At 33.5% G+C, this 26779-nt stretch overlaps 1 protein-coding gene across 3 annotated transcripts; it reads right to left on the bottom strand.

Moving 5' to 3' along the window:
• Positions 1–13318: 13318 nt before the first annotated feature.
• LOC145574788 (uncharacterized) lies at positions 13319–25194 on the bottom strand. Of its 3 annotated transcripts, XR_014098173.1 has the most exons (6): positions 25075–25194; positions 24849–24974; positions 18000–18080; positions 14912–15013; positions 14351–14718; positions 13319–13937 (listed from the first exon to the last, which is right to left on the bottom strand). XR_014098173.1 is itself a non-coding variant. In XM_081632646.1 (5 exons), exons 1-3 carry the CDS (start codon positions 19007–19009, stop codon positions 14917–14919), a joined length of 378 nt encoding a protein of 125 aa, XP_081488772.1. In that variant the 5' UTR covers positions 19010–19298; the 3' UTR covers positions 13319–13937; positions 14351–14718; positions 14912–14916. The 3 variants fall into 3 exon arrangements, 1 of the variants encoding a protein (XP_081488772.1); XR_014098172.1 differs by having other exon boundaries at positions 14912–18080; XM_081632646.1 differs by lacking the exons at positions 24849–24974; positions 25075–25194 and adding an exon at positions 18810–19298.
• Positions 25195–26779: the final 1585 nt, after the last annotated feature.

Raw genomic sequence — 26779 nt, 5'->3', positions numbered from 1 at the left:
ATGGGAGTTAAAAAGAGCATTCCATAATTTTTGGGAAAACTCTTAAACTCACATAACACTCGGGTTTAGGTCAGACCTTGCTAACCCCAAGGTAGTAGACCTTAAAGTTGTGTTCGCCCATTTGTGGGTGGATACCGTCGGAGGCGCGGCGCTTGACGTGCTAGTAGCTTTCAAGTAAGAGCCCCGGGTTTTGGGCGAAGCTCGCTTTGAGGGTAAGATTCGTTATCTTTTCTTTGTGAATATTTATTTATGCTTTGTGATTTTAATTATTGCGAGTGGTTCCTTGGGAGGGGTTGTTTCCGCGGTGAGTCGGACTCACCAAACCCCAACAGCGGTATCGGAGCCCCGCTCGTTTATTTTTATAATCATGTTTTTCAAGGTTTATTTTTGGCTTAATTTTCTGGTTTATGTTGCTAATTAGATTAGTAGCTCGGTTTTATTTATTTAATCCCGTTTTTAATGTCGAATTTGGCCCAGAATCCAGATTTTCGCCCAAGACTAGTGAATTTTGGGTGGAAAATGTGTTCTGGAAAGGTTTTTACCCCGTTGGGGCTGTGATGTTAGCCAAATTCTGACCAGAAATGCCTTTTTCGAGGAGCTTTTCGTTTTTGACGAAAAATTTTAAGTCTTTTCTAACCTTGAAATTAATGGCATAAATTGTTGATTATATGGTTGATTATTTGCATAATTTTCTGCACTTTTATGTCCCCTTAAAGCACACTTACTTGGTAGTATTTGATGCTTAAAGGTTGATTTATTTTCACATAATTGCAAACTAATTGCTTTTTAGTGTGAAAATTTTATTTTTGAAGCTTCCTAAGTGTTAAAGATTCAATCTTTATTTGTGATAAGTGATTGAAACTTTGAAAACCACTAAATTCCATGTTATTTTGAATTGAACTTTGTTGTTTTAATCATTTTGAGTTGATTAGAAACATAAAGTTTCGATTTTTGTGATAGAAATTTGGTTATCTTCATGTTGGAAGATATAATTTTCAAGGATTCACAAATTTTAGATGTTGGAACTTTCATTTGAACATTAAAGTTCATATTTTTCCAACTTCCCTTCACTTTGTCAAATTCTCAAGTTTAATTTAATTTGATTAAATTGAAAGTGAGAAATTGCCTCAATTTTATTTTGCACCAAGCTAAACCAATTTACTTAAAGATGGTTCTTGGAATTATTTTGGTTATTGCTCTTTGAAATTTTATTAAGTTAGACTTGTTTAAAATTTTACTTCGCTCACTAAATTAGTTCTAAAATTAATTTAGAATTAATTATTTTTGTCTCGCGAAAAAGGGATCAAATCCCAAGGTAGTGGCACGCAAAACGAGGCAATGCACCACCATGGCGAGCCGGGCTGCACAGCAGCCCGCATGTGGCTGCCAAGGTGGTTGCGCCGCCTCGATTGTGGGCCACACGCGCGGCAGCAGCAGCCACGCGCGGCTGTGCTGTGGCAGCGGCTCGCGGCCGTATGCTGTGGGCCGTGTGTTCGTGATCTTGGCGTGTGCGTATGCTTGGTGCGGTGAGGTGATTAGCCGTAGTAGGCTTGATGTTAATTATTTTTCCGTTTATTTATTTTAATTAATTTTGTTAATTTTAATTAAAATTTTGGGAGGCTAGGCCTCGGGTTTTTTGAGCGGCATTGGCAAAGTTTCATTTTGACAAATTTGGGTGCTACCAACTTAATTAATTGGATTAATTAAGGAAATGCGGAATTTAGTGGGAGCTTCAATTATTAATGACGTAATTTATATAATCGGTTAAACAACTTTGACTAGTTTTAATTAGGCGTGTTAATTGGATTAACCACCTAGATTAGTTACTAGTGCGCGCGTTGTTTGAATGCATTTTACTTGTTGTTAATTTTGTAAATTGCATGGGCCATTCACAAATAGTGAATGGATGAATGGAATATATATATATATATTCTTTCTCTCACAGGTTTTATGAAATGGCAACTAGTGGGACCCGACTAGGATAGAAAATACGGACTACGTGCCGTTATGTATTTTTGTAAATCTAAATACGGTCTACGCACCGTTAAGTATTTTTGTACTTTAATATTTAGATTATTCCTAGTTGTAGACACTAGTTTTTGCATAGTTTGGTTAAGTCTTGAAGACGGCGTATCTTGGAAGACAAAGCCTTGAAATGCAAATGAAGACCTTTTGAAGATATGAAGATTTCAAGGGGTCATGCTAGTTGCCAATATGCATCTATTATTTCGCTTTATATTTTATGGTTATATATATGTGTGTGAAATACTCGTTAGATGCATGTTTAGGTTTTCTTGATGTTGCGATGATTAGTTAAGTTCACTTAAATCAACCAACATAGAAATCCTAGGTCCCTAATAATATTGAGTAAAACTTGCCTTTCCAAAACAACACTTACTAACCGGACGATGGTGATGGTAGGCTACGCCAAAGCGAGGTGCCATCACTCCTCTAAGGGGCATAAGGCACACCGGGTGTGCACGTTGGTTTTGGTTTAACTCATCGGTATGAGTGAGGAGTCCTCACATACCGTGGCAAAAGAGATACATCGTCAAAGATGCATTAGATGCGACGATTGTCTAACCAAGAGTGGCTTAGAGCCATTAGCAAGGCAATGCTTACCTAGAAGATTGAGTGTTTAATACAAGCCAAAGCATGCTTAACCACTCTTTGTTTCTTCGGATCTTGGAATCGCCTTATTTTCGCCAAATAGGGACAATTTTTATGCGTAAATAAGACGTTTAATAAGATTGAAGTTTGCATGAATGCTATTAAATTTCAAACTTATTATGTTCTTGATAAATGGTTATACTTTGCACTTATATTCATAGGACTCTAAATCAAATAATATTGTTTCCATGATTGGTAAAGGAAATCCTTGAGAATAGTTCTCAAAGACAGGAAAAGCATTTCTAAAATACAATTCTCATAAATGACTTTTATAACTAAGTACGAAAGGACGGTTGGACATCATGTAATCAAAATACTAGGTAGTTTTGATAAAACATGAGGTATTGAGTTGAAAACTCAAGATTGTCAATGTTTGACAACCAACGTATCTTTTCGCATCATACATAATTGAGTAGGACTCATTGATGTAGTAATTCGAATAAGAATTAATGGAAAAGATGGAACTTTGTTTTACGGCGCACTAGGTGCTTGATTATGCCTAACAAAGTATAAGAGTCAAGGTACTTACAGAAATGATTCTTAAAGTAAGATTATGAGATATTGTATGATAAGAAATATAGGAAAGAAGGAACGAAGAAAAGGAATTAGATTTCATTTCAACTCATGAGTTCATGTTATTGTAGTTTACTTAGCAATTCGTTTTCACAAGTATCGGATACTGCTTGAGTGTTCCACTATGATAGTGACCTCAAACTATTGAAGTTAAGCTAAGTTATCGACTTACAAGCTTAGAATGAAGCAAGAAGAGCTACATCAGTTGTAAGGTCGTATGTTTTGTTTAAAGACCTTTTAAGCCAAAGGCTGGAACAAGTAATGGTTATTATGTTCCATAATCAGCAATTGATCCGTTTACACACGGAAAGACTCACATTCAAAATAATGAGCAATAGTTGCGAGATTTATTTGAATGGCATGGCTATCCAAGCGTTGAGTCAAGAATGCTTGATTATAAACAAACATTTCCCTAACATGATAAACTCATTAAGCTCAAGTTATGGGCTTGATTTGCATTCCAAACATCTTTAGAAATGTCACATCGACAAGAACGTACTCAAGGCTCTATTAGATAGGCTCTTGATAGTTGCTCAAATTGGAATCGTTCTAAGACAAGCAAGTCTTACTTGTTAAAACAGACAAATCAGAGAGCTATTGTTCTTGGTATAGACAGTTGACTCCGAAGGCTAAAGAGGATTCAATTACTTCAACGTTTCACAAAGAATTTGAAAGGATATGGCTATATTCATCAAATGTGAACAAACTTGACTTGAGTAGCTCAAGAGTCCAGTGAAGTACAGAATCGACTTGGCAAGATATCAAAACGTCTAGATTAGATCGAGCGATGTTTGCTTGAGCCAAGCGTGACTATCTCAAAGTTATGAATGGAAATTTTCATAAATAACTCCACAAAAAACATGGTGTGTCTTCACGGAGACCTCGGTGTCATTTGAAAATGACTCGAACGATGATGGTTCACAACCCTTCCTATAAAGTTCTTAAAGATTTGCACAAATGACTAATGTTACACTAAACGAAATGTCGAAGCTAAGAAAGGACGCCATATTTAGTTATGGATAGAAATAACTTCTAAAAATCTTTTCAAGTATATGTCTAAGGCTCTTAGTCTCAGTGGGAGTTCACTAGCTCAGTGGGAGCAAAGTGGCTCAGTGGGAGCTAGGTGACTCAGTGGGAGCTGAATGGCTCAATAAAGACTAAGATAGCTCAAGTGGGAGCTAACTGTTTGTTTCACAACGAACTTTTACCCAAAGACAATATACATGTCTCTTTGTAAGCATTCAAGTGAGACTACGGGTATTACCTCCACATCCTAATTGAGAACAAAAATTGTTTGTTGCTCTAAGTAGTGTCTTTCTGGAAAGTAACACGTTTTCAAAACGACAAGTGGGAGGAAAATGAACTCGATGACCATCGAGCTTAGCAACAAACTAGAACTGAGAATCTCGGAAGACCTTAAAGGACTTCATGAGAATGCTTGATCAAGAATACTCAAAAGGACTTTACAAGTGCCTTAAAAGAGAATTCATTACTCACAAAACATTAAAGATGTTGGAGTAAGATCAACATAATAAAAGGGCTTTGAAAGCGCCTTAAAACTCAGTGTTTGATGCAATTGCCCCGTATAGGTATAGAATTCACCAAAGGCTTGGATTGAATCCTATAAATTTTCTATTAAGTTAGAAACAAACCTAAGACTTACAAGCATACTATTTACTATTAGATAGTAAAGGAATAATGTCTTGTAGGATAGCTACGACAAATCCAAATTCCAAATAATGGTTAAAAGCCATGAAAATCCGAAATAGACTCCATGTTTGAAAATCATGTTTGAAACTTGATTAATCTGCATGAAAGGTGAAAGACCCATCGATTGCAAATAAGTTTTCAAGGAGAAAACTAACAAATGTGGAAATGTATATGCATACATAGCTAGATTGGTTGTAAAGGATATAATTAAATTCAAGGAGTTGATTTTAATAAAATCCCATTCACCAATCGAAATGCTCAAGTCTTTTCGTGATTGATCTAGCAAAATTGAGCATATGAAATATGGCAAAATAGATACCAAAACCGCCTTCCCAAAATGGAATTTTGGAAGTGACTATGGAATAGTCTAAGGGTTTTGAAAAACTAAATAATGCTAGATTTGAAAGCAAGCACATGGAATCCGTCATGGGATTAAAGGAAGCATTGCATGAAGGAATTGGAACGTGTTTTCTCATAAAGTTAATAAGAGGATTGACTTATGGAAAAACATAGAAATTCTGATGAACAAGAAGTTTAGTGGGAGCAAAAGTAATGGTCCAACAAGATGTTTATGAACTCTATTGTGAAACAACTATCAAATGCTAAATGCTTAGATTTGAAAGTATTTTCGACAATGGACCGAGCTAAAGACGATACTTAGTACATGTTGGGAATTAAGTTCTATGGTATAGACTTAACTAAAATGTTTAAATGAGTAAAGGAAATTACCATGTTAAACATGAAGGACTTTGAAAGGCTTTCGACCCATATGTATAAAGCTAAGTAAATGTTTGAACTAAGTATAAGCTAGGCTAAGTACTAAATCAAACAAGAAAGACTCTAGTAAGAGACTTTCAATCATATCATATAGCGAACAATTTGGCAAGACTCAGTGTAACTGTATGAGCTAAAGGTCACATGGATGGAATAAAATTGAGAATCATTCTAGAATTAAATCCATCATGTAAGGCTATGATATGGAATCGTCAGATGACTTACATGCTTAGAGCATGTGAAGTACGTATATAATACCAATCGACATTAATCTAAGTATTAGATCATTAGATTATAGTCAAGAACATCCATAGAACTTAGATAAGTAGTAGGATGAAGTTCTTAACGCATGGAAACAAATATAATTTGAGTTTTGATGTTGCAAGCACAAACCTTAACAAGGATTAGATCCTTAGCAAGGAAACCATTTATAAGCACGAGGCAAGAAGCGTTGTGGCTTGAGAATGGTAACATGGATGTGCATCCATATATGGTGTGCGGGAATCTAAGGAAAATTTCCATGATCACAAGTGATTAGGGTATCCCAAATCATTGTGAGTCGCTTGGAGTAAAACCCAACCAAGGCATCATCAGGGAGTCTACTAAAATATATGTTGAGAATATTGTTGCCTTAAAGGCAATAATAAGATAGATGTTAAATGGAAAGGTTCGTTGTTGAACATTAATGATTATAGGTTGTCAAGTAGAAGGTCTCAAATCATGAAAATGAGTGGGAGCCATTGCTTGGACAATAAAATCCTGAATCACATGTACTCCATTAAAACTCTCAAAATTTTATCATCTTATTATGGAAATGGTGGATAATGAAGATGCTAAGGTTTGCAAAGTAAACCTATGCAATAAGTAAACGACAACATTCATAATTGCATGAAAGAAATCAAGCATATCAAATATGAGTGTGATTTCTATGAATGGTTTATGAAGAGTACTACCTTTAAAACATTTGGGAAAAACCATTTATCATAAGATGAAACATTGTGAAGTTTCGTAGTGGAATAAAATATTTCTAAATATTCCACAAAACTATTTAATTGTGGTTTAGAATTAAATAATGAGTCCATTCGATTTTAACAAATATTCAAAATAGGGTATCAAGTCAATGGCTTAGATAAAGAAACACCTATTAAGTGAACGTTGAATATTTTAATCGAAAATTATCCCTAATCAAGGTCGTATTTTGTGGACGAATAATGACCATCAGAGATTAGTGTGTAGTATGATTTGTAGCACCGTTTCTTGTGCTATGAGGATACAAATCATTTGCACAGGTATTGGTTTAGAACCATACTGGACAGACCTATGAGGATGCTTTAAGAGATTTAAAAATCGTCATAAGTATTTTCTCATTATTACTATCGGAACTCTTTTCCTTTGACCATGAGTAGTGGGAGATCTCTTGTTTGAGTATTGGTCCGCTTTGGTATCCGCCAAACGTCTGCCGTAATTGGGGATTATAAAGACGGATATCGGGCGGGTGAGTCCTCTTAGTAAGATAAGCTACATTACAAGACTGGAATGTCCCCCTACTAACAATAGGGAACATGTCTTGTTGTTTACAAGGCCTCTCGAAGAGCGAGACTGTGAAAAATGCATGGCCGTGCTCAGATGGATTTTAGAAATCATCTGCTTATTGACAGTCAAACTCGGATTTCGAGAAACACTTCTGGACGTAACAGAGATGACTAGTAATCTTACTCTGTAGTTCATGAAGAGACATGAAGAGACATAGGATAAGGGTTATACACTAAATGCACACTTGTCCGGAAGGACAAGTGGGAGATTGAAAGGAATGGTGTCCTTCGAACAAGTGTATTATTCTGATAGCGGGTTCAGAATTATTAGAAAGCTAATATATTCAGTAAGGTCAAGTGATCGGAATTCCTAGGTGGAGGCCGCTTCCGATCAGTAATATTAATATAATTAATATTACAGCTTAATCTTGACTGAACCCTTCGGGTCACACCCAAGCAAATATATGCGAACCAACTCGACGAATTAATTCGGAAGAAATTAATTCGTCGCATGAGTGTTAAATATTTAGACGTCGGTAATTCGAGCTTAGAGCGTCGAAACCGATCGTCGGAAGTCGAGTCTAAAATGATAAAAGACGAGACGCGCAAAATAATAATAAATCGATCATATTCCCGAAAATACCCCTAGCATCGGTGTGCCCCGAGCATCCGAATGCTAGGGGCAAGACGAGCTAGCACACCGTGCTAGCAGCCCCGGCCATCCGCGGCTAGGCACAGCAGCAGCAGCTGGTGCGGGCTAGGCTCGGGTCAGGTGCGGGCTGGGCTCGGGCCAGGTGCGGGCTGGTTCGGGCCGGGCTCGGGCTTGGCTCGTGGCTTGGCTCGAGCCATAGGGCCATGAACAAGGGGAAGCTTGGAATATGGGAGTAAGTGGGAGAGGACATGTGGCACAAGGAGAGTATTGAGTGGGGAGCAAGTATGGTCCCCTACTCTCCATGTGGTCCTCACCAACCCATCTCACATGGTAATGCCACTTGTAGATTTATTATTAGTTTGCAATTTTAATTTAATTTAGCTTTAAATTAATTTGTGGAATTTCATGATCCTACATTGATGGGATAGAAATTCCCACTCATACTTTCCTCTATAAATACCAACTTTGGGTTTTGGAGTAAAGTGCTTGAATGGGAGTTAAAAAGAGCATTCCATAATTTTTGGGAAAACTCTTAAACTCACATAACACTCGGGTTTAGGTCAGACCTTGCTAACCCCAAGGTAGTAGACCTTAAAGTTGTGTTCGCCCATTTGTGGGTGGATACCGTCGGAGGCGCGGCGCTTAACGTGCTAGTATCTTTCAAGTAAGAGCCCCAGGTTTTGGGCGAAGCTCGCTTCGAGGGTAAGATTCGTTATCTTTTCTTTGTGAATATTTATTTATGCTTTGTGATTTTAATTATTGCGAGTGGTTCCTTGGGAGGGGTTGTTTCCGCGGTGAGTCGGACTCACCAATCCCCAACATTACCTTTCTTAAGGATTGGAGCTACATAGGACAGAGAATATCCTTTTGTAGCAAGTTTCCCATGGAGTAAGGTACTCCGCCTTGAATCAGGAGCCACCACATTCTCAGGTTGATTAGGAAGTTCAGTATTCGCCATGGAAGCACCAAGATCCGGCAAAGCATCAGTATCCGATGCGGGATCCAATGAAACAGTAGCTGAAGAAACCCTAATTACTGTTCGATTAGAATTCTTCGAAATTGATCCAAAATTGAGACCATGAGTTGCAGCAATAGCCTCAGCATCACTCCGAGGTAGTAATCCAACAATTAGATGAACTGTTCCAAGTAACCGAGTAACAAGCTTATCAACTTCATCGACTGAAACTGGATTGAAAGTAGGTCCAAAATTCCTCAAATTTTCCAGAATTTTATCAATTGAAGCTATATGATTCGTATTAAGTATATTTTGGGGGAGAGGAGTAGTTTGCTTCTTCTTTTTCGCCATTGTTACCGACCTTAAGGAAGAAAACCATCAAAATCGAGAAACCATGGAAGGAGAGGAAAGAGAGAAAAGTCAACACAAGTCAACGCCCATCAAACTATAAGACCACCCTGATCATATCCCAGAATTTTTTGAGCTTGAATTCGATAAAGAGCCTCCTCGATCTCCTCCTCATTTGCCTTGAAATTAATCAAAGTAGACCAGCAATAAGAAGTATGATAATTCTCATACTCGGCTATAAACCTATCGACATCAGATGTTCTTACCCCGGGTTCAAATCTCATGCCTGAATTATTTACTTTATTTTGCTGTAAAATGTCAGCTAACATGAAGCCAAACTCATCCTTCCAATCCCCCACCTAATTTTAGAAAGGAGAAACCCATAATCAGAACAGTTTTTATTTTAATGCCTCGTGAACATTAATTATCTTTAATCAAAATACAAAGTAGCAAAAATCCTACAAAATCAGAAAAGCATAAACACATAAAGTAGCAGCTCAAAATACTCAGATATTGTTTGAAGCCACATGGACCCACACTGGAATTAACCTAATAATTAGTGTTGAGAGTAATAAATCATCTTAAAATACTTCTTATTACTACCATTTCCCTTAAAGAAACTCAAGACTAATTACACAAAGTATTAATTTTAGTGACATCTTTCACAGTGATAAGCTTATGGGTGATCATTTCACTATTGATGAAGGAAGGCAAAGCTAAGAAAGTTTTCCTAATTAACATAATTTTAGCCTCTAAATAGTCCTCCAAGTGCTTTAAAATGAACATCAAACACAACAAAAAAAAAATGAATTTAGCAGCACAAATTTGAATTATAAGGATTATAGATGCAAGCATAATCTCATAATTCCATTATTTTCTGAGATATATGTTATTACTATGTACATAGTATAATCTAAGAATATTTTCATTTGTATCGAATCTAAAAATACATACACAATACTTAGATTGCCTTACTCAGCGTAAATATTCAAATGAAGAAATTTTGTTATGAATTACTAACTTCACCTTTGTACTCCCTCATGTTACTGCCTTACATGCTACATATTAACATTTTGTATTTTTTATTCCAAAAATCAGACACTAATTCAATATTAACGTATATAAAATTAATTTAAATTGAAGAGGCAGCGCAATTACTAAAAATGATTGATTAGAATAGTCCTTGCTTTAATAACTAAACAAATTGAGAATCAAGCACTCCACTAAAAATTAGCCAAACACTAAAACTTAAATAAAGCCATCAAGCACACCATTAAAAGTCCCTCCAAGTTGGTTATGTTTCAAGGCTGATTTCCCTCTTGATGTATATAATAGCTCCTACATCAACATCAAACATGATCTCTTAACTCTTATAATTTAAGAATATGTTGTTCCAATTGCGAAATCAAATACTATGACAAATCAGAGAAACATTCAACAAATAATTTTTCTCAATTATCATTTAAATCAGCAAAAGAACTAAAAAAGAAAGAAAATATACGTACCTACAATAGTTGTGTCGTCCCACCCTTACAACTACCCATTGTAGCAGCTTATGCTACAAATACAACTCCTCTCATCTTGCTTTATATAATTTACCATCCTATAACCTAAATTATTTCATTACATCAGAATCATAATCAAATATTGCTAAATGTTACTCTCAAAATTAAAAATTAACATCTTTCAACATCAAGTCACATAACTAAAACCTTAATTCAACATCAATCCATCAATAACAATAGCTAAATATTCCTCCCATTACAAAATTTCATTCGTAGTATAATTTTACCTTAAATTGCACATCAAATTTATACATTACAGTAAATTACCACCAGCCTAGTTTTTTTTTGAGGGGTAATACCATAATTCAAAGTTCACATACAATTAAACACACTGCAAAATTAACATATTAATAGATCTCATGTCCCATCAAATAAATTAAAAAAAGTTACCTTTTGCAAATATTGCAATGGGCATATCAACCCCCTTCAAAAAATACAAAAATCAAGTCTTTCATTATTTCCAAAAGATATAATTTCAAGGATTTTTTGACTTTTACCACTAAAAAAACTCACGAAATTGTTTTTTACTACCAAAAATTTAAAAAGTTTTATTTTACCACTAAAAAAATTTCTAAAAATTGTTTTTTCCACCTACGGCAAGAGAACCGTTAAATTTAACGGTTTTAAAAAAATTCTTTGATTTTTGTGCGCAAAACATGTTGTTTATAGGTTTGGGGGGCATTTTGGCTATATGGGTCCAATTTGAGGTCAAAATTGACAAAAAATGATAAGAAATGCGTCATTTTGCGTGTTTCACGCAAACCGAGGTATTTTTAAACACGCAAAAGGAAGCATTTCCGATCATTTTTTGTCTAACCTCAAATTGGATCTATAGGGCCAAAATGCCTCCCAAAACACCTAAAGACCATGTGTTTGGCACGAGAATCGAAAAATTAAAAAAAAATTCGGTTAGATTTTTTATGATAGGTGGTAAAAAACAATTTTTAATTTTTTTTTTTTTTTTGGTAAAATAAAACTTTTAATTTTTTTGGTAGTAAAAAACAATTTTATGATTTTTTTTGGTGGTAAAAGTCAAAAAATCCTAATTTCAATCTATACAACAAAAAATTTACATGACCCCTAATTATAAGCATAAATCTATAAATAGATTGAATATTGAAAGCCAATATTAGTGATAGCTTAATAGTCACGGGCAAATCTCAATGATTTCGCAACCAAAAATAAATTAAATAAATAAATGCAGAACTCCTAAATACTAATCAAGCAAAGTACCTATATATAATAATACTAGGTTAGGTCTCGTGCCATGCACGGTTATTATTACTCCGTAATATTTATTATCGAATAATGTTATATTTAATTGATAGAATATAATATATAAATTGTCTAAATTTATTATTGACAAAAAACAAAGTATTTGACATAATGAAACATGGAATACCATGCTTAATTAACTTTCTAATGTTTCAACCATATAAAAAAACCTATATTAGCTGAATATATAAAGATTAAAATTTGTTATAGGAATTAAAAATTAAAAAAAAAATAAATTAAGTTCTTAAAAAACCATAGAAAGAAGAATATAAAAAAGGGGAGAGGACGTGAGTTTTGACGAAAAATTCTATATCTATATACTGATCAGTGATCATATTGTAGTATCTTATTTATAGTCATTAACTTTTGTCTATCTCAATTGTATCCTTGAAGCAAATATCATGTTTTCCATACATAAACTTATAGTAGAAGATTGTATTTTTTAATAATATTATACAAATATTATATTTTCCATATTAGTAAATTGAATGTCAATATATATATATATATATATATATATATATATATATATATATATATATATATATATATATATATATATATATATATATATATATATATATATATATATATATATATATATATATATAAAGGTAAATATCATTGCAATTTATATAGTAATTAAATTTTACAAATAATTTCTTTAAATAATTTTCCATTAAATTATTTTTTTTAAAAAAAAATACTAAGGACACACCAAGAGATGACACGTGTCATTGCTAGTGTGTCTTTTAGTATATAGTTACTAGATTAGATCCCGTGCAATGCACGAGTTTAACAAAATTTTATTATGAATTATTACAATCTTTGAGAAGTTATACTCGTACAATAATTTACACAAAAGAGAGAGTTATAGTTTCTTTTAACATAAAAAAAATTACTTAATTTTGTACCGTTCTTAATTTAACAAAGACATCAAGGTTAGTACCATGCAATACTCTCTTAATTACAGCCTTTAGTTAGCTCTACAATAATTTTCAAAAAATAAATAAATTAGAGAGAATCATAACATGCATTTATAATACGCATAAAATAACATGATTTTTTTTTTACCAAAGTTATACCTTTGAACAAAGACATCTAGGTTACTAATACAACACTCTCACCCCTACCAATTTAATTAGTTGACAACTTTGATCGACACATGATTTGGACAATAATAATGAATTACCTTATATAAAAGGTACAAAATATATAAAATAAAAAATATGGAATTCATATGTCAACTAAATATTGTATAAATATCTTCATTGGTATAGTAGAAGATTGTTTAAGAAGATTTGACAAAAAAAAACATTTTGGAGGGAAAATACAGCACCAGGAAATGACACGTGTCATTCTTGGTGTTTGTTTTAGTATTATGTTATTGATTGATGATGTTTAGCCTTTTTTTTCGAGAACTGGCATAGAAATCAAGCAAAACCTCCCTGAGGAAATATAATGACCCATATTAGAACTGATTAACCTTAAGACAACATTTACACAACATCTTCCTCAAACATACCTCATGATACCTTCATCTTAGACACAGATTTGAACAAATTGTCAATCATTTCGACCTTAAGAGACCGAGTCCTTACTGATGCCTTATATCGTGAAATCACTAGCCATTCCCTAGAGTTAACACCCTAAAGAGCATAAAAACAAACAACATCAGGTAATATGATAGGAAATTTTCCTTAGTCAATTTTTTTGAAATGACAAGGGTGACTATAGAAAGTTCCAGCAGCCATTGATGGCACATCAGAATGCTATGGTGATCCGTGAGATACATCCATCCCGAGAATTATTGTGGGCATTTTGGAAATCAGAGATATAGAAGGAGTATACTCAACAACAAACATGGAGTTCAACCCACCAAACTGCATAAAGAACAGAAAAATATGAGAAGCCACGCACATTTAAAAGAAATAAGACCATTTAGATTATAGAACAACTGCCATCTACTTTACACTTTTAACTAAGTATATTGACACATTAAACCTCAACCTTGCATTCACCTTCAAAATCAACACATTAAATCTCACCCCTGCATTTATCTCCTAGTAAAATAAACTCTAACCTCGTTATAATGGTTATAGGTATTGCACCAACAAAAAAAAAAAATGGTCATATATAAACTGGGGGACCTATATTATAGCACTTGGTAGGCAAGAGACTAACAAGTATGCCATCTTAAATACACATAGAGAACAAGACAAGCAAAAGAAATTGTTGATTGATAAAACAAAGGGTAAAACAAAATAAAAATACGCTGGTGAAGAAGTGAATAGACCTGGCAGGCATATGACGGCAACTCAATAGCTTTAAGACATAGTTCTTTGCCTTTTAGATCTTCTGTAACTTAGAGAATCTATAAAAATATCAAATTGGAGTTACATGATGAGGTTCTGTCTTTGGTTGTTGACGTGGTGCCGGAGGTTCTGTCTTTGGTTGCTGAGGTGGAGTCGGAGGTTCTTCCTTTGGTTGCTCTGGTGGAGTCGGAGGTTCTGCCTTTGGTTGCTCTGGTGGAGTCGGAGGGTGCCCCCTTTGAACCACCTAAGTATTCTCAGAGCTACTTGGGTCTTTGACAAAAGGCAAGAACGAATGGTCATCTCGGATTTTAGATTTACGACCCCTTTCTTTATTTTTCTTCTCTATTCCCTATCAGTTTAATATAACCAATGAACAAGTATCAAGCCAGACTCTGCAATTAGTCTTTGATAACTTTATTATATCTGATATGAGTAAATATTAAATCCCTTATTTCTACAATAAAATGTAGAGATTGCCTGAACTCAAAAGTTTTAAGTCTGGAAATAACAATGAATAACGAATCTGAAAGAAATTCACTTACATTAGCTACATTCTCCTTATAGCTATGAGGAAAGACCCTCTTACTTGCTGAAAACCAGCTTCCTTTCTTCCCCATTTTGCTAACATTACAATGTTTAACTTGCTGCACAACATAAGAAAATGAATCTTAGTCAGAAATTAGAACTATTATATTGATTCCAGTTTGGGGCAGCCTTAAGCAATTGCTTGCATGCTGTCATTAGTTCATTACCTATTTCAGGGCACATTTCGATTAATAAGACTGTCAAATTCGGACAATTTTCAGCAATAGCAATTAAACTGTTGTCGATAATAGAATACTGGTTTAAGTCTAGATATGGGTTTCTAGCAAAAAGAATAAATACAAAATCGATCCAAAAAATTAACAATAATTAATAAATTGAGAATATAAATCACAAGCAATGCAAATTCATAAATAGAAAACAGAATAAACACAAAAAGAATTAGAAAAACAGAAAAATTAAATCAATCTTATAAATTAACACCAATTAATTAAACTGAGAATATAAATCACATACATTGTAAATTCATAGAAATCAAAGCAATTAAAAAGGAGAGAAAGTGAACTAAAGACAGGTAGTCAAAACAGATTGTTACTTTAGAAGAATACTACAAGAGGGGGTGAATTGTAGTTTGGGAGGAATTAGCTAACTTTTTGCGGAATTGATAAAACTAAGCTAAAGGAACTTGAAAGTCACACAAAGAGATTTTACGTGGAAAACTTCTTGGCCCTAACCAGAAGAAAAACCACGACCACTTGGGATTTTAGGAAAGATTCTTTACTAGAATAGGGCAATCAACCTATTACAAGCTAAATATTCTATCTTCAAGTTCAATGAACTTGAAGTTCCCAACAACAAGTCCCTCTACTCGCTTCTCTTCTCTCTCTTTCTCTTCTCTCTCTTTCTCCTCTGACTTCTCTTAGAGTTCACTTAAACTCCCAATCCCCAATTACAGCTCGCGAAATAAAATACTCTAATGAAAGTAATTAAGAAAGTTAACAACTTAAAGTAGAATGCGACTCTTGACTCTTTTAGAAAACAAAGAAGATAGAAAATATGATTGAGCAAGGGTGAAGTTTTTCCAGAAAGTAACTTCAATATTTATAGAAAAACTTGGCTTGAATAAAATGCCATTACTCCCTCTACTTACGCCACTACTACTGCATATCAACGCCACCATTCTCCACTACATTTAGTGCCTCAAACATGTCCTACAACACAGGACACGTTGAACCACTAAGAAGAAGTTTCTTTGTTTAGCGGCAAATACTTAATTAAACACTAGTAGCGCAAGTTTAGGGAGTTAATTGCATAAAATTTCTGAAAGATTTTCCGAAAATAAAAGATATTAGTTTGCAATCAAAACAGAAAGATATTTTCAAAACCAACTTCCCTATATTTTAGCAATCGTTAAAATTCTATCTTTAACCAAATTTGAAATCGCATTCTACTAAGTATCAACTCCTAATTATTCTCACTTTCATAAAACCTAAAACATTAAATATTTTAGACTTTATATTTCTCTAGGAAGTCTGTGCTCCGAGTCTTCATTCTCCAGCTTCTACTTCGAAGCTTATGTTCCTTCAAAGGAATAATGCAACAAGTCTTCTGTTTCTTTAAGCTCCTGGTCCTTTACCTCGAATTGATCCTGCAACTTGTCAAAACAAACTACACAACTTATCAAGGCATTAGTCCTTTTATTTGACTTGTGTTATCATCAAAACATAAAGGGCAACACAGGTATACGTTATACTTATAAAAAGGAAAAATCAGAATACTAACATAAAAAAATCATATAATTTTTCAAAAATAAGCAACCAAATGAAATAAAAAAAATGGAGCTTGTCGTTGCTACTTGCTAGTGACATTTCGGACTGAAAATGCTCCTTCTCTGTTTCCCTTCTTTCTCGCATCGTTACTGTCACATTTTCCCTCTCTCCCTCTAACCCTTTTGTTCCCTCATCATCAGCTCCTCTCTTACCTCCTCTTGCTCCTATTCTTCTCTTCTTTCCACTCTTCTATTGTGGTCTTGATATTTCAGTTCGTCCTACTTGCTCCCTTACTTTTCGTCACTCCTTTTTTCTATCACTCCTCTCATTTGTCTTATATGGTCACGGTTATTAAGATATTCTCTTTTTAATAATTTATATTTCTGTCATGTCAATGAAAAGATATTATGTTCTGTAACGGTCTCCTAAAAGAGCTTTAATTTTCTTTACTCTTCTATGTCTTGTATCCTTGAGGACCTTGATCTTTCTATATCATCTTAGCCATCACCTAGTAACCCTTCTCTCTCTCTCTCTCTCTCTCTCTCTCTCTCTCTCTCTCTCTCTCTCTCTCTCTCTCTCTCTCTCTCTCCCCTTCTCTTTCTTCCTTATCCCCCCCTCATTCCTTCATTCTTTCCCTTTCCCCTTTCTCTTGCTTCTTATGCTTCTCTACACCCCCTCTCTCTCTCTTTAATGGTTTTAACAATTTTAGTAATCGTAGTCTTACGTCCCTCCCCCCTCTCCCCCTCAATGAAGTGGAAACCCCTTTTATGGTATGAAAATTGAGATGAATTCACGTTATGTAATCAAAAGGAAACCTTGGACATACATATAGATTATGGAGTATGTTATAGACTTGTAATATGTTATAGACTTATAGTATGAAATATAAAAACATGCATCAGTTGTATTAATGCTCACATTTACTGTATTAAAGCCGAATTGTTTTGATATTTTATACTATAAGTCTATAACATACTGCAACGTAAAAGGGAAACTTTCACAGTGGATGATTACATCACTATTGCACAAGGAAGACAAAGCTAAGAAAATTTTCCTAATTAACAGAAATTTAGCCTCTAAATATATACCTCCAGGTGTTCTAAAATGAACATCAACACAAATATGAAATTATAAGGACTGTAGATGCAAACACATTTTCATGTTCAGGAACTCGAAAAGACAATAAAGTATTTGATTATCAAATCAATAATCCCATTTCTGATAGTTATATGTTATTACTATGTACATTGCCATTAAGATTGCATCACTTAGCAAAAGATTCGTATCAAGAAATTTTGTTATGATTTACTGACTCTACCTTAGTACTCCTCCATGTAAGGCTACATATCTACATTTTGTATAGGAAAGAAGCAGCAGCCTGATCACTACTTTCAGCCACCTACAAATATGGGAAAGAAGATAAAGGCCATAAAGCTCAACTGTCTTTAGTACTTCTCTATCCATTCTAATACAAGACTTATAAGGCATTTTACTCACTTCAAGCTAGCATTTGTTACAAGAACGTTCCATAGAGTAAGCTTTTCCTTGGATAAAGATATAAGATAGTGTTGATAATTCAAGCAATATCAATTCATGAATAAGCACTATCTTACAAATTATAATGTATTAGAATGCAAAAACCCATCAAAATTATCGTGAAAACAAATTGACCCAGCAAATTATCATGAAAATCAAAGCAAAACCATCAAAATTATCAAAAAAAAACAAAATGACCCAAAAAGTTAAAAATGTCATATTAATAAAATAAAAAAACAATCATACCCACATAAACCCCAATTAAATCCAAAAAAAAACCCCGCTAAAATCAACGAAGAAAAGCACAAAATTCAACCTAACAATAAATGTGAGCATTAATAAATCTGATTTCCCAATTTTATTTTCTTATATAAACTCCAGACATTATTTTCATATCAAAATGAACTATTTAGGCTTGATCTCAAAACGACGAGACATACATATCATCAACATAGAATCAACTTCAAATTTGAAGAATTCATCTACCAAATGTCATATCATTTCCTACTAACTCAACACAAAAACACAGACATTTTTAAAAAAAAAACAACAACAAAATCAAAAAAAAAAAAAAAAGAAGGAGAAGTCATACAATCGTGTAAAGGTAGCCATAGATCGCCACCAAGAGGTGATATAAGAAGACTCATTTCTAGAATCTTGTTCAACAATGGCGGAAGTAGATAAGGTAGGAGAGAGAAGAGCTCGACAAGCGTTGAAGTATAAATGGATTTGCTGAGAAGAAGAAGGAAGTAGTCGTCTGTAATTAGTGTCTCGCAGAGTTTTTGATGCCATTTTTGGCGATTTGAGGAAGAAGATGGGGAAAATAAGATAAGAATGAGAGAGAAAATGGGGCAAAGAGGAAAATGACGGTGGAAGGAAAGCAGGAACAAGCCACAAAGACACACCAAGTGGAAAATGAATAAGACCATTCTATCCCTGGAAAGTGGGCAATTCAGCAAAGGAAGCTAAAGGAACTGGTGGTATTTCGCTGTTCATAAGGAACAATAAAATGGTGCTGCAGTAAAGGAAGCAAAGGGCCTTGGGTAATATCAATGTGAAGGATCTTATAATGAGAAGGATGAGAAGGAATATTGACCATAAAAATGTATCCAACAATCAAATTTCATCAGGGTAATATTATGCACATTTAGTACAAAAAATCTGCACATTTAATTTGAAAATTATGCATATTTATTACCCAATTTTTGCATCACTTTTTCTCCTTCTCAAGGACAACTTCTTACATGGATACTTATTCATTCATTTATCACTCTTTCTCTCTCCTAAAAATTATGCACATTTAAATCAAATATTATGCACGTTTAACTCAAATATTATGCACATTTATTTTTCATTTTATTTCCCCTATTGTTTGTCGTTGATGAAATATCTTTCTTTTCTCCATTAAAATGTATTTAGAGTTCTAACTTTTAATTATAGAGATGATCGAGAAAGTAATTTTGGTCATGAAAGACTTGCAACTCCAATTATAAGGACTACTCGACCGAAGATTATAAATAGAATCGTATAGAGAACATTCAACAATATGCACATTTAATTTAAAAGTTAGTACAAAAATTTGCACATTTAACTCAATAAATATGCACAGATCATCAGAAATATATGCACAATCTTTACAAGAATAATACATGTTCAGTTTAAAAATTATGCATATTTAAATTTCACTCTTTGCTCCAATCTCTTGTATTCCTGCTGTTGTCCACGACTCACAAATCGTAGTCATGGTTTTTTTAAAAAAAAAAAAAAACTAAGTGAAAAAAGGTTGGGAAAAGTGATGATCATGGAGGAGAGAGAGAAAAGGTGGGGAAAAGATGATTAGGGAGAAAAGAGAGAGATAAACGGCGGAAATTTCGAATATTATTGGATCTTTTGGACATAGAGAAAAAAAAATGGAGAAGATCAGAAGAAAGATGAAGATGGAGAAAATAGTGGGAAAGGAATAGGGGAAAAAGAAAGGGAATTAAGGAAAAGAATTGAGATCATGTGAGAACCTTAGTGAATAATAAGGACTATGAACTTATCCCAGCCGTTGATCACGATCGCACATCATCTGACGATCATCATCTAACCCGCTTCATTAAGGGTATTTTCGTAATATTGCATTTTCGAATGATTATCCTAAATTTTCCTCTGTGTTTTTTTCTTTCTCTCTTTATTGTAGAATTTCTCTCTCTTCCTTCTAAGGCGATTTTGTCGCTCTTCGCTCTTCATTGTTCGCTCTTTGATCTTTGCTATTTGGTTGTTTCTAGAGAGTTACGCTTTTGATTTTGTAAGTTTTGATGTTGTTTTTTGAATTATATTAGGGTTTTTTCTTAAGTTATTTGATTATATGTTTAATTCGAATTTACTTTTTATTATTTTTCTATTTTTGATTCAATTACGGTTTGCATTTGACTGGTTGTTGCGTTATTTTTTATCAATTAGTATTACAATTAGGGTTTGAATTAGCAATTTTCCTATTTTTCGATTCAGTTATTGTTTACATTAAGTTGGTATGATTCGTTTTTTTAGTCAATTAGTATATGAATTTACGACTTAATTAGTATGTTATTTTTTATTCAGTTAGGGTTTGCAATTTTACTTGATTTTGTTTATTTAATTGTGAAGATCAATTTTTTTTTTATTCGGTCACATTACTTTTGATTTTATATCATTTACTTTTAAGTTTGTATATTTAACTTTTAGATGTAGTAGTAATGCTTCAATTTAGACCTGTATGTTAATAAGAGTAAGCAATTGGATTAAAACATTGAAATAAAATAGATTGTCTGCTAAAAGCACCATACAAGTAATAGGCTAGCTAATACCCTTGTTCTCCAATAAGTAGAAAAGAATAAAATGGAACTTTGAGGCAAGGGAAGAACATTTAAGATAAGATTGATAACAAAAACTACTATTTGCATAAGTTAACAATACTGTTAAATTAGGCACTAGTTATATTTTTTTTTTTTTGTTCTTTATCGTTGTGATTAACTATTTTGCAGATCATATCTGCTGGGTGCTGCAATCTAAGATTCCTAAGCATTATTATATATAACTAGGGCTGTTATTTATAAATATAACAAGGGTAGTATCCCAAAAGACCCCTCATCTTGGTATGGGTTTGTTGCCACTAACTAGAGTCACTTGAAGGAGTTGGTTGACTGTGATGGAGCCATATTCCACCAAATGACAATAATGCTTCGAGAAGTAACAATGGACCAATAAATTTTTTCCTCTCTGGTTATTTATGCTCCAAGAAGTAACAATGCTCCAGAGGATTATTTCTGGTTATGCGAGCAGTTGCAAAGTATTCCATTTTTTCCTCTATGTACTACATACAGATTGTTATTTGTATGATTCATAGCTAACACATGTACTTGAAGTTACATAGAAATTGATAATCACATTCAAAATGCGAGGGCGGTAAGGTGTTTACAATCGGGAGGGGAAGGTAAGCCTGAACTGTAAGACTTTGGCTCATATTCTCTCTTGCAGGACGACATATCTCTTTATGTTCATTACTTAGTTGCGGCTGCTACTGAGAAAGCTGTACAATTCTCAATTTCGAGTATAGATATACAAGGCAACAATAACAGGTCTGCGTCCAGTTGAAGGTCCATACCCTGTCAAGTTTCCATTTGTAGATTCTCATGATCCTTTCTCACTGAAACCTAGATCACCCACTTGTCTCTCTGGAACCTCTAAGTTTTCTAAATTGGATATTTCATCTGGTCTTAGTAACAGTTTTTAAAGTTGCTACTGTTGTCTTTGCTCATTTTATTATTGTCAACTTTATATACACTAGCCTACTAGCTCAAGAGGTAGAGCATTGTGCAAATGCACAAAAGATGTGGGTTCGAATCTCATGTAGGTTAATTTGTATACACTTTAAGCAGTATTTTATTTACTTCAACTTATTTTTCTTTTATCTACTTTTATTATTTAGAAACTCAAGCCCACTTATCCAAGGATTAAAGTATGACGGAAGGTTTTATAATCTTATACTACAGATTTAAGCATTCATAGCAATTAGACACTATCAATAAGCATGTCTTCGTAGCAATTTCCTGATTTTAGAAGTAAAGAAGGTGAATTTCATTTCTATTTACTTAAATAAATATTTTATTTACTTTGACTTATTTTGTAACTACTTTTATTACTAGAAACTCAAGCTCACTTATCTAAGGATTAAAGATATAAACATGTTGGTAAACTAATACCCTACTGATGTTCGCCCTAGACTAAATAGTTGTCGTTGTCCCATGCTCTAATTTGGCCTGTCTTTTTAAGTTTACAAATTTACTTTTGAGTAGATATAATTTACTTTTGAGTTAATATTATTTACTTTAGTAAATATTATTTATTTACTTTGATGCTATTTTAATTTACTTTTTAGCGCTTTTTATTTATTTTTAAGCTATTATAATTTACTTTTGAGACATAATTATTTACTTTTAAGAGGTTTGATTCCCACGTAGGTTTATTTAATAGTTAGAATTATCTATAATTGTTTGATTAGTTTTCTACCAGAAAAAAAAAAAATTACTTACTATTTACGCTGATTTATTTACTTTTGTATTGAAAACCTTTACATTAATCTCAATTCATATGCTTCTCTCTTAGTTACAAACCACTGTCTTTTAGATATGAAAGATAATGACTTGGGTTTTTTTTCTATGACAAAGTTACCACAGTCACTTTATTATTAAAAGTCAATTAATTGTTCTTATCCCTTAAAGCTAATTTGATATACTTTTTAATTAATCATTTTTGTTTACTTTTGAGATATATATTTTGAATAGCTTCAGTCTGTTTGTTTTATATTTTCCAGAGTGTTTTATATTTTTTAAGATGTAAAAGGCAATGACTTGCATGGTTTTTGTGCTATATATACCAAAGTTTTCGTAGTCTTTATCATTTCAAGTTAATTTATTGCTCGTATACTTTACAATTAATTTGATTTACTTTTTAGTTATTTTAATTTACTTTAAATATATCTTGAATAACTTTAAAGTGTTTTCATATTACTTTTAGAGAACCTATGTAGGAATTGAACCTACACCTCTATGCATCAGCATAGTGCTCTACCATTTGATCTAATAGGTTTAGTTAACATCTTTTTATATTCACTTTATATTCTTTTTTATTTACATTAAACTCTTTTTCATTTACTTTAAAGGTAATGGTAGAAATGAATTAGGTGAGTGGCTTGGGCTTGGAATGGGTCTAGGGTCAAGTGACATGGACGTAAAGACTTTGCTTCAAGATGGCAGCAAACTTCATGTCACATGCATAAAGATCCAATATCATGCCTCATGAGGGTTACAACCATTCTGATGGAAATAACTTAATGATATCTCATTATAATGCTTGAGTATTGGATTAATGTGAGAAATCTACAGCTCTATAAGCTGTGATTCATTCCCTACTGCTAATTTTACAAGTTTTCTCAAATTTGGATCAATTTCGGCCAAGAGGACAATTTCAAATTTAGGTTTTAGCTTGTCCTGATTACTGCTTTTATATCAGGACCTAAAGAGTTTAGCTAAGAGTTTAGCTTGTCTTGATTATTGTTTTTGTATTAGGCTTTAGCTAAGAGTTCTAAGTATGACAAACTGCTCGATGAGGCGATGAACACCCTAAGCTTGGAAAGAGCAATATTAGAAGCTGGTTGAAGGAATTGGTATCTTATGACTTTTTGAAAGAAGATTTTGGTTGGATCAGCAGAAACAGCTAAAACTCTTGATGCAAGGGAAAAACCCTTCAGTGGCACACGCTGCACACTAGGATGTCTACGTACAACCATTTTTATGCATGATTTTTAAGGGTCATTAAGTATTAGAGACTCAATGACAGAGCTGATCATAGGCAGGAAGGGATCGAGTGAGCAAAAGACTACTACAATATAACAATTGTATTCATGAGGGTAAGTTTGAGATACATCACGTCACCACTTATCAATATGCAGAAAGGCTGATTTCAACAATAATTACTATCATTGCCTTAGAATTCTTTAGGTCCTTATATAAAAACAGTAATCAGGACAAGGATCTTGTTTCTTTCACCTTTTCTTGCATAAACAATATTGAACCAAATCTTGAAGCAAAGAAGGTGGATCTGAATTCAATTTACATTTAGAAATATCTTCTTTACTTTAACTAATTTCAATCTACTTTTAGAGATATCTTATTTACTTTAACTAATTTCTATATACTTTTATTACTAAAAGAGCTCTAGCTCAATTATGCAGGAATTATTGTGACATATTTTGACAATCCTCAATTATAAGCTCAATGACTCTCTACTTTGGGAGCGGTAAAAATATCTAGTTTACTAGAATAAAAATCCAGCCCAAAAACACTTCACACTCTCCTCTCCCCAATCTTACAGTTAGCTTATCCTACACCACAACTCTAACAATAACCTACACCATACCATGACACCAACACACAACAATCCACAAGCATCTATCTTCCCCCCTTCTCTAAACCTTGCAAACCCCCAACCATCAATGCCACCGCAACAACCAGAGCAACAACAACAACACAGCTGCAAAACTAATTATAAATCGATTAATAAAAAATTAAACTAATTATAAATCGATTAATAAAATTTCTGCAAAACTAACCATAATCTATGCAAAATTTCTGGCACATCCAACAATCAATCCATTTCGCTTCAATTTGCAGTAGAAGAACTTTAAAATTGAAGAACTGGTAATAATAAATGTAGATTTGATATCAAAATTGAACACCTGAAGAAATTCAAATAGTTTGATTTAAGAATTAACGATAAACCCTAGATAATGAAATCGAAATTCAATGATTACAAAACAGAAAAATAAAACATTTTACCTCAGCAGATGCTTCAATGGAGTAGAGAAAGCTCAGAACCCGCGTCAATGGAGTAGAGAAAGCTTGGAAGCCGTGTCAATGGAGAATTATTCAGTGCACTTGCTTCAATGCAGGAGAGAGATTGACCAGAGGAAAGAATTTGGAGTGAGAAAGTTTTTTTTTTAACGAGAAGAGAAAGTTGCGTGACCAAAAGTTTAGAAGATTCGATTCGTCCATTTAGTTTTAAAATCAGACGGTCTAAATTAGGGTTCGTTTGGCATTGTTGTGGTTTTCTCTTTTTTGGTTTTTTGTTTTTTAAAAGTATATGATATATGTCCCATCATGAATCAAAAATTATATAAACTTATTAAAATCGTGATAATTTTGAAAACTGACAACAGAAAAGTGAAAACACCTTTTTCTTGTTTCCTGTTTTTGGTTTTTGGTCTTCAAAAAAACAGGAAACTGAAAATCAAAAATGATGCCAAACAAGCCCTTAGTTCTTAGTTTTCATTATTCTTATATATATATAAAAAAAAATATATATATATATATATATATATAGGGAAATTATCAATGGTACACATGAGGTTTGGCTCTTTATCAGTGGTACACCAACTTACCTTTTGTTTATCAGCGGTACACCTGAGGTTTAGTAGACTCATCTACAGTAAGCCTGACGTTAATTAAACGTTAATTATAGGTTTAATTTAGGTTAAACTGATTAAATGAAATGACTAATATGCCCCCCTACCCCACTTAATAATAAATTGCTCCCTCCAAACTTCAACTACCAAATTAAAAAGACCCTAAAACCTTCAGAAGATCATTCATCTTCTTCGCTCTCAGTCTCTCTTCTCTCCCCTGTTCTGCTGCTGCGAGGTTATTGCGTGAGGCGATTTTGGAAGCAAAATTTCTGGAAATTCTGCTCTGCATTGTTGAACGGTGAGGTAAGTGCACATCTGAGCCTTAAAATTTCTGATTTTCACGTACAATTGGATGAGTTTTGTGAGTATATGCGATTGTGGTGTAAAGGGTTGAATTATGGTTTCCATGTATAATTCTATGCGAATTCTGGTTTAAATTGCGGATAATATGCTTTTGTCTTTCATTTGTTGGTTAATTGTTGTATTTGTTGAACAAATAATTCGAATTGTGCATAATATGGTTGTGATTGGAATTTTGGTTAAAATTGTGCTTAGTATGCTTGTGTATGAGTTTGTATATGTATGTTCTTATGTGATAGGTAACCCTAGGTCTGATCATCTTTTATGTACTGTTGCATGGCATGTTAAATTGGAAGTGAAATTAAAATGTGGTGTTTTGACCTAATTTTGCAGAATGGATGACAAGGTTGTGTTTAGATTTAAGTATAAGGTTCATAAAATTGATATTGAAGTGGATCCTGATTTATGCAACCTGATGGACTTAATTATTGAGTTTGAGGATAGGCTGCAGAAGAAAGGTGTAGTCATAGTGAACCCTATCTTTGCATATGCCTATAGGGGGAAGCATTGGCCCATAGATGATGATGGGGGTATTCAGAGAATGTTTAGGACATTTCCTACTTCTAATTTGTTTGAGATACATGAGGGTAAATCTCAGTTCCCTTTGAGCTTGAATAGCAAGATTTGCTCTTGTGGTGCTTGGCAGCTATCTGGGATACCTTGCAGACATGCCATCAGGGCAATGGTCCATGCAAAGGTTGATCCTTGGAATTACATCA

This window comes from Chenopodium album, chromosome 13 (assembly GCF_948465745.1).
Source record: "Chenopodium album chromosome 13, dcCheAlbu1.1, whole genome shotgun sequence".
NCBI lineage: Eukaryota > Viridiplantae > Streptophyta > Magnoliopsida > Caryophyllales > Amaranthaceae > Chenopodium > Chenopodium album.
Note: the sequence above shows the minus strand (reverse complement) of the source record. Positions and strands in the feature narration are given on the sequence as shown.